The sequence below is a fragment of the Serinus canaria genome, chromosome 5, assembly GCF_022539315.1.
Source record: "Serinus canaria isolate serCan28SL12 chromosome 5, serCan2020, whole genome shotgun sequence".
Classification (NCBI taxonomy): domain Eukaryota; kingdom Metazoa; phylum Chordata; class Aves; order Passeriformes; family Fringillidae; genus Serinus; species Serinus canaria.
The window spans coordinates 2,559,540-2,568,512 of record NC_066319.1 but is presented as its reverse complement, the minus strand read 5'-3'; the positions used below and the strand labels follow the sequence as shown (position 1 = coordinate 2,568,512).

The following is an 8,973-nucleotide window of genomic DNA, read 5'->3' as shown; positions in this document are numbered from 1 at the left end:
TTAGAAGGCAGTTCCCCATGAACACACCAGATAAACAAAACCTGGCCATTTCCCAGCTCCTACCTTTAACACATCTCTCTGGTTGTCCACAAGGAACAAGATCAGGAGGTCAGTTTTCCCTCTGGATAGGTTTTTATTGTTGATAATAGCTTTAGAGAATGTCCTTTTCACAACCATCCTGTTGTCACTCTAAAGAACAAAGGGAAATAATGACCGGGAGAGTTGGTGTCCCCCAATAAGAAGGGCACCCCCTTTGTTTTTCTGAGACATTGTTTTTCCTGTACTCACAAATTTAAACTACAGAGGTGTTTTCTGACCAGTACCTGGGCAGTCTGGATTTCAGAAAGAGTTAAACAACTGTCAAGAATGCAGATTTACCTCCTTTTGTAGCTTGAGCTCAGAATTATGTGCTGCAACAGCCATGAAGTACAGCAGTCTCCTGAACTCCTCCCTGACTTGGCTGTCTAGGAGCTTCAAATAGAGCTGAACAGCTTCTAAAGACTGTTCCATCTTCCCATTCACTGGGGAGAGAGAAAGGGATCCATTGCCATATTCATTTCAATAAATGCTACCATAAAACACCTGAATTAGTCACTAAAGAAATGCCCATTTCTGAACAGAGCCAGCCAAACACAGCAATCCATTCTCACAAAAACCTCTCCCAGGCTGAGGAGAGCTGCTTGCAGAGCCTCTGACAACATCCCACACACAGGGCCTTCAGCCTGGCATTAAAGCTCCCTTGTAATTAAGTTCAATTACAGTTCAGCCATCTTAAAGGGGGTGAGAAATACTGAAAAAGGAAAATGGTTCTATTAAAAAAATAAATTAAAAAAAAACTACCTCTGCTTGTGGCAATAAAGACCTCACAAAAACTGAGGAATATGTCCTAGACACATGGGCTAGTTTGATGAATTAACTGCAAGTTACTTTGTAGAACTTTGCTAAGTTTTAATTTGCTTCACTATGCAGAATAGTCATTTTAGAGTTGTGAACTGTTTAAATTAAGTAGGTTGCACTAATATCCTCTATCATGTAGAGAGGAAGAATGGGATATAAATGCAAAGTATTCCAGTTAACATGAAAAAAGGAGAATAATCAAGGCAGAGAACTTATGAAAAATAAGGAGATCTGGATAAAATGTTGAGAACTAAAACATCAAAAGCTTTCTAAAATGCTGTCCAAACAAAATTTTAAAAACAAGTAAAGAAGAAAAAAACTAAAAGTTGGCAATGGGGCACCAAGCATCTATATATATATTTATATTTCATTTCCCATGGATATCTGACTTCCATGGATACCAGTTAGCATCAAATTACAGCACTCTGGTTTCACAGCCATTATACACAGACGTGAACAATGATTACAGAACTGCAAACAGTAAGAACCAAAATGTCAAAGAACAGTCTTAATGACTAGAAATTTATAAAAAAACCCAACCATACATAAAACCCCCAAACAAACAAAACCAAACCAAAACAAAGCAGCACTTGTAGAAGTCAGCTTTTAATCTCAGCTCCTGAGGTAAACACTCAGTTTCTCAATACATAAGCACTGGAACACAGCTCTATTTTACTTACCTAATAGTTCTGCAATTCCTAAATGAATTTCAGGTGCATGGCTTAAGAGTGGCTCCTTTTTTTGGCTGTAGTATCTCCCAATGTTTTCAAACAGCAGCAGTTTCCAGGAATCTGCTTTGTCTGGCTGATCAGGCAGGTTCCTACTAATATCCACCACCATATGATCAGGAAGATATTCCAAGCAATCAATTGCTGCTGAGAGCCACTCATCTGTCCTGGAAGACAGAGGGGTTTGGGGTTGTGGAAGCCCTTCAGAGCTGGCTGCAATGCTTTCCACAGAGAGCAGGCAGACTGGTTCCTCCATCACACTGAAATCTGCGTGTGTAGGCACTAAAACCCATTGGAAATTCACGCACAAGACACTTCACCTGACACACTCGGGCAGATCACAGTCATAAGCCTCCTTGTTATGTATTTAATCAAGATGAAAAATTAGTAACCCACAAGTAAACAGTCCCAAGCAGTAAAACCCAAAGTCAATCATGTCCTCTACTGTTAGATAAGGACACAATTATCGCTAGATAAACAGAAACATGAACCTTGATCTGATTCAGACTGGTACAAGTTTTTCTGAGAATGTTTTCAACTCTATGCACAGTTTCAAGCTCAACATTCTTAGCTCTTCGAATACAGTAGGAGAAACTAAACTGGTTCCTCACAAGCCATGTCTCCAGGAAAAACTTTCATGATGATTACAAACCCTCTATTCTTCCCTCAATGCAGCAGAGAATTTCCCCTCTGAATACCATCAACTACTGTCATTGCATTCAAAACCCATCCCAGTGTTCAGCAGACATTCTCACTAAGCAATTGTTATTTACCAGTTATTCCAACAGGGGAAAAAGCACCTGCTCACATCCTTTCTGCAGTACTGAGACTGCTACATTTGCTACATCCCCCCAAAGACCAACTGTGCTTTACATTCCCCTGAAAGCAGAAAGTTTGTCAGAGCTGCAGAGGACAGCAATGATTACTTACTGAGAGTCACTGAAAGCCTTGAGGATCTCTCTGTCCAGGTAGTTGCTGGTGATGACATATCCAGGTGCCTTCCTGGGCTCTGGCAGCTGAGGTCTGATCTCCTGGTGCTCCAGCAGAGACTCCAGGAGAGGGAGGTCGACCAGCTGCAGCAGGCGAGCGATTGTTTGTTCTTGCCACACTTCATTAATAACTGGGAAGGGTGGATACACAAATCACAGGGATACTCAGCATGTGCAAAAACTGATCCCAAGGAAGATAACTCCCCTTCCTCCCATCAGGCCTAACCTAACAGATTGATTTTACCAAAGTAGAGACTTGCCGTAGCAAAGCATGTGGCTCTTATCAGCTTGAAGTGCCTTTTATCACCACAAAAAGGCAAGAATTACCCATTTGTTTAGAGTGCCTTTTATCACCACAAAAAGGCAAGAATTACCCATTTGTTTAGTTAGCTACAAGTGTGGGAGAACTGCTTTTCGAGTAAGTCTGAAGTGCCTTACACTCTTTGTGCTCTAATTTGCAAACAATCTTTGTTCTAGATAAGGGATTAAAAAAAAAAAGAACAACAGTGACACTCTCCTCATCACAGCTTCCTTGAATATTTCCCCATGATGAAACCGCAGGTTCTAGGATGCATTAGCACTTTTAACCAAAAGAAAAAACACATTAGATCATCCTTTGGTCTGAAAGACCAGCAGTGAATTGTCAAGAATAGTTTCACACAATACTAGAGGAGTGCTGGATTCACTTCCAGCTAACAGCAGACTATGTGCCCTGACTAAAACCAGCACAAGTAGTGCAGGTAACCGAGTATTTGAATATTTCTAACTCAAATCAAGCCCATTGGGTATTCTTCTCCTCAAAAGTGATTTACTTCAACCAAGAGATAATGCCACTTATCTAATGAAATAAAAAGGCAAAAGGCAAGCTTGCAACAAATATAATTTGCCTTTTCGTGACATGGTGTTCAAACCAAAATCCTGTGAGTGTCAGTTTGCCTCCCTGTCCAACCTGAGGGGCACAAGTCTTCCCAGTCCTGCAGATGGACTTCCCTTCTCCCACAGACAAAGGGCTTATTTGACATTACTTGACACAGACATTATTTGGCTTACCTTGACGGGACAAGCTGTCCGAGATGTTTACTTGAGAGCTGCTTGCAGGCTTTAGGCTTAGGTTTTCCCAAAGATCCTCCAAGCTTTCTGGTTTGAATGGGGTAGAGTAGAGCAACATGCTGCTCTCATATCTGAGATTAAAACCAGTTTATATATATATATATATATATATAAAATCATATATATGCATAACCAAATATATTATGCAACACACAGATATGGGTAAATGTCCCATGATCAAACATGAGATATTTACATAATCCCCCTTGTCTCCCCTGCCTGACACTTCCCCTGTCCAAGGCACCCAGGAGAATGTATCATACCTGCAAAAATTATTTGCATGTAACAGAACCACTCCAGCCACAAAATTACTGTTTCTCCAAGCTGTGCTTGGAGATTTCAATTCCCAACTCTTCTTTGTTTTAGGGCACTGCAAAATCTTTTTGATGTCCACTGTCTTTGACACGGATATGCATGTATTGATAGAGCTGTTCCTTTGACTAAATGAAGAAATGTAACTCGATGGATCTGTGCCCTGCCCAGAAAAAAAACACCTTCATTCTACACTAATAAAACAGGGATAATCCTGTCTAATGACTGTTTGTTCAATATATTCTAAGTCTTACTTTAACAGCTCTTCTGATGGAAATATTTTTGAACACCACATTTAATTAAAGAGGTTTTCATTTCTCATGTATTCTCTTTTTAAATAAAGACTTGGGACAGTATGCTTTAGGACAGAACAAGAGCTAGTGGGAGAGAGGGGAGAAGCAGGACAAAGGAAATACTTTTAATCTCTGTTCCTCTACTTTTTTCATCAGAGTTGATGCACTCAAGTTCACATTTGCTACTCACATGAACATGTCAGTCAAATAAAGAATTTTGGGTCAATACCATTTAGGATTTCCAGAAGTGCACATTGCTAAAACTACTGCATTAAATACACCCACATAGTTTCTTGTAAGAATATGTCAGAGTAGGTGAAGAGATGAACACTTCACAAGAACTGTTAAAGTGAAGTTACTTGGCAAAGTGGCATCTACATGTCCTGCTTGGTGTGGGGTTAGCTAGCACCAGGGATTTCCTTGCCCACTCCTAAAGAGACAGGGAAACAAAAAAACCTCACCATTGCACTTCCCTCTGGTTCTAGGATGGAGTGCAGAAGAGCCTGCTACCCACCCTGGGAACAAGTCATACATGCATAAAGAAACAGCTAAAAAAGGAAATTATTTGGAAGTGTAGCAAAGAAAAGATGGAAAGGAAAAAACTTTTTTTTTTCCCTAGAAGGTGCATGGATTACTGGTTTATGCCAGACCTAGATGTACAGTGACTAAAGACTGCCCTGTTGCATTAGCCTGCTTGATGCACCTGAATTCCAGCTGGTTATATTGATTTAGATCAGTATGTAAATGCACCTAATTTCTACCCTCTCACCTCCCTCCCCCAAGGCAAGGTGATAACAGACAGAGAAAACAAGCAACCACGTAGGCTGTGTGGTTTACTCTCTTCAAATTGCTCTTTCCTACCTGTCTTCCACCCACATCTTCACAAATATCTATGCACTGTCTATTTTTACCCCTTAAATGTACAAGTTTTCTTTTCTCTCCCCAGGAACACATAGTATTTTCCTCTTGTAAAAAATGTCTCTTCACCTCCACGCACTAACCTCTGCGGGGCACACTGCTGGTAATCTTTCTCAAGCTCTGGCGGGTTGGAGGCGTTTGTGAACCTGTAGAGGCTGCAGCTGCTGTCCTCGAACACGGAGCGTTTGTCTTTGCCAAAGACCCTCGTTGAGACGGCCTCGAACACTTTGCAGTCCATCAGCGCTTGGCACACACGCACCACCTTAGCCCGGGAGATATCCACCTCCCCAAAATACTTGTTCTGCAGGAGATGGGCAAAGACAACATCCACTGCATCCGAGCCAATGAAGCAGTCGTGGTAACTCTTGAGGTTCTGGCGGCGCTTCTTCACTTCCACTTGAGTTTGGAGAGCGCTGATAATGCTGCTCCAGACAAAGGTCGCTCCGAACGGCTTCTGCGCCAGGCTGAAGCCTGAGAACACACACACAAAGCCTGAATTCATGCTGCAGCCACAGAGAACAGCCCCCTTCCTGGCTTCTAGCTTTCGTCAGCCTCGTAAGGATTTGAAAATCTTTGAGACTTCCACTTTGGCTCGGGTTGCTCGGGCATTAACACTGTGTTACTTGCTCAGCAAGTCTGCCTGATCTGCGCCACTGTCTCCCTCTCTCTCTTTGGTGGTTCCCCTCGCTACACCAGCCTAAAGCTTTGCAACCAGGAGTTCCTGTTTCTTCAGCCTCCCGCTTTGTCCTTTTGTGTGTCCCTCGGTCACCTAATGGTCACCCTTGCAGAACCACTGCTAAGCACACCAGTCCCACAACCACAAACTAGCTGCATGCACTGGTAACACCCCAGTTCCTCCACAACACCACCAGAGGAACACAGCTGGGCAGGGAAGAAGGAAGCAGGGATGAAGAGACACCTCAGAACCCTGCTTGCTGCAGGACTGTGCACACACACAAGCTACCTAACATCAGTGCTGAGCACACCACGAACAAGTCCATGGATTCCCTGGAGATGGCACTGACTCCACAGCGATCCCACCAGACAGCCCTTTGCCAGCAGAGACCTCAGCTGGGTCACCCAACGCCACTTCCGTGCCAGCCAGCCCCGTCCTCCCTCCCCCAGTGAAACCACTGAACTATTACTCATTTACCAGTCTGATTAGAACAAAATGCCAGCAGCCAACAGTTTGACCCGAGGCTACACTCAGCCTCCACAAGGACTCAAAAACACACCAAGTTTGTTTTTAAGCAGGTGGCACCCAAATGGGGAGAGCTGCAGCCACCAGGGAGGCTAGAATTAGAACACGTTTCTCAGTAAGTCAGATGAATAATTTACTAAGAGTGAAAGCAGAGGAAGAAGAGAGAAATCAAAAGCTGAAGGACAAAATATGGAAGGAGGAGTTGGCAGCAATCCTACAGAAAGCCAGCTGGGATTGTGACAGACCTCAAACCAAATGAATTAACAGTGCAAGGCAGTGTTTGAAAAAAACAACAACATGCAACTCCTTCTGGAACATATTACCACCAGCGTTTTCCACAGAGATGCAGGAGGTGGTTTTTTCCTGCTCTGTTTAGTCTGAAGCGGCTTTAGTTAGAGAGGTGTTTTCCAGTTTGGGGCACCAAATCACCAGTCAGTTTTCAGCTGATCCCCAGCTGCAAGAAAGCCCAGACTGGCAAATAAGCAAGGGGAAAAGGAAAGGTAGAGGGGCAGTGAAGACTGGGAAGAGAGAGAGAAAGCAAGGAACGCACCAACACAGCATCTTTTCTTTCTGAAAAGAATAAGGAGGGGAAGAAAAAAAAAAAAAAAAAAGAGAGAGAGAGAAAAGAAAAGAAAGGCAGCATCAGCAGCTCTTTAACACACAGCATTGAACCAGCCAAGGTAGAAATCTCCCAGTACTTCCAGTTTCCAAAGCTTTAAAAGTACAAGACGGACAAGGTACACAACTGCTGACACTTTAACCCGATGACACCTTCGGAAAGGCAGAACAAACACAACGAACACAGAATTTGCTTCCAGCCCTACATTCCAATAGCCAGCTATGCTCTTTGGGAGGGAAGAACCCCAAACCCGACACCACCAAACATACAGCCACACTGGTTTCTGTCGCTAGAATAAACACAAACACGTACAACCTGCAATGCTTTAACTACTACTCGCAGCCTTATCAGCCCTTCCTTACACACACAGAGCCTTCGGATCTTTTCTGAGGGAAGCTGTATGAAGTGTGGCACTAAGACAACAAGTCTCCACAAAGTTAAGGCGCTCAAGGTAGGGAAAGAAAAAGGGCAAAACCACTTCCCAGAGAGCGTCCTTTCACCGCTCGGTGCGCTACCGAGGCACCTGCTCCTAAGCCGCGCTGGGGCCACGGAGTTGCCCAAGCCTCCCTGGCACCCACCCCGGCTGCAGCTCCGCGGGCAGGGCAGGGCAAGGAAGAGCAAGGCAGAGGAGGGCAAGGCAGGGCAAGGTCCTGTGGGTCCCCGGCGCTGCCGCCCGGACCGAAGCAGCCGCTGCCGCTGGCGGGGCAGGCGCGCAGCCAGGACGGGGTTCCCGCGGAAGCGGCTCCCGGTGCCGGAGCGCGGCCAAATTTTGAACCTCTCGGAGCCGGAGAAGGCGCCGAGCGCAACTGCCGCCGCCGGGGAGCTGCATCCCACGGCGAGCAGAGCCACCCCTTCCATCCACCCCGCCCGGACCACCGATCCCGCTCCCATTCCCTGTCCCGCTCCCACTGCCTGCCCCGCCCCCGGTGCCGGTGCTCGGCCATACCCGGCGGCCTGGCGGCGGGCCTGCAGACCGCGCTGAGGCTCAGAGCCGCCACCTTCTCCCGCACCGTGGCCATGGCGAGCGCCGGCTCCGCGCATCTGCCGCGCCGGACGCGCCCGCGGCTCTCGGACCCGCGGGGGCGGAGCTGCCGCGCCCCCGCCCCGGGGCGGTGCCCGGGCCCGGGGCTGAAAGGGCAGAGACCGTCCCGACACTGCCCGAGCGCGGCTTCGTTCCTCGGAGCTGCCGCGGCCTGATGGTCATGGGTAGAAGGGACCTCTGGAGACCGTCCGGTCTAATTCCCCCCAGCGAGGTCACCCGGAGCAGGTGGCACAGGAATGTCTGCTGCAGTGCGCTGCCGCTTTCAGTGGAAAGAAGCTCTTCCTCGTACCGAGGTGGAACTTCTGGTGTTTTAGTTTATGGCCGGTGCTTCTCATCTGGTCCCTCAGCATGACCAAAAAGAGCCTGGTACCATCCTCTTGTCACCTGTCTTTGAGATGTTTATGTGCATTGATGAGATCCCCTCTCAGTCTTCTCTAGACTGAACAGGTCCAGCTCCTGCAGTTTCTCCTTTAAGAGAGATGCTCCAGAGCCCTGGCCATCTTTGTGACCTTCCACTGGACCCTCTCTGATAGTTCCATGTCTGTTTTGTACTGAGGAGCCCAGAACTGGACACATGACTCCAGATAAGACTGGCAGTGTCCACAGGAAAGTGGCTGCTGTGGGAAGGGTGGGAATGCTGCACAGAGCTGGTGCTGCAGGTCATGGGCCTGGTGTGAGAGCACCCCAGGTCCTGGATGGGGAACTGACACAGGTGAGAGCAGCCCTGACACCTCCTGCAGCCCTGGGAGCACCATCTGCACTCCTGGCAGCAGGACATCTGTCCCTGGTGACAGAGCACAAAATGCTGGAATTCACAACATCCCAGGTGGGCCCACAGTGGACACCTGGTCCAGGCTCCCTGCC

At 46.7% G+C, this 8,973-nt stretch overlaps 1 protein-coding gene across 1 annotated transcript; it reads right to left on the bottom strand.

Moving 5' to 3' along the window:
• DEPDC7 (DEP domain containing 7) lies at positions 1 to 8,123 on the bottom strand. The gene is made up of 7 exons (XM_050975896.1): positions 8,014 to 8,123; positions 5,331 to 5,718; positions 3,665 to 3,795; positions 2,556 to 2,745; positions 1,578 to 1,792; positions 379 to 521; positions 1 to 189 (listed from the first exon to the last, which is right to left on the bottom strand). The coding sequence occupies exons 1-7, from the start codon at positions 8,084 to 8,086 to the stop codon at positions 1 to 3; spliced, it is 1,329 nt and encodes a 442-aa protein (XP_050831853.1). The 5' UTR covers positions 8,087 to 8,123.
• Between the last annotated feature and the right edge of the window lie 850 nt (positions 8,124 to 8,973).

What these genes read in the sequence shown, in the direction of transcription:
- DEPDC7 (XM_050975896.1), bottom strand. Translation starts at nt 8,086, where the DNA reads ATGGCCACGGTGCGGGAGAAGGTGGCGGCTCTGAGCCTCAGCGCGGTC. An exon ending in CAGCAGTGTGCCCCGCAGAG is followed by an intron (nt 3,796 to 5,330) that starts GTTAGTGCGTGG and finishes TTTTAATCTCAG; the next exon opens with ATATGAGAGCAGCATGTTGC. An exon ending in AGCTCAAGCTACAAAAGGAG is followed by an intron (nt 190 to 378) that starts GTAAATCTGCAT and finishes TTTGTTCTTTAG; the next exon opens with AGTGACAACAGGATGGTTGT.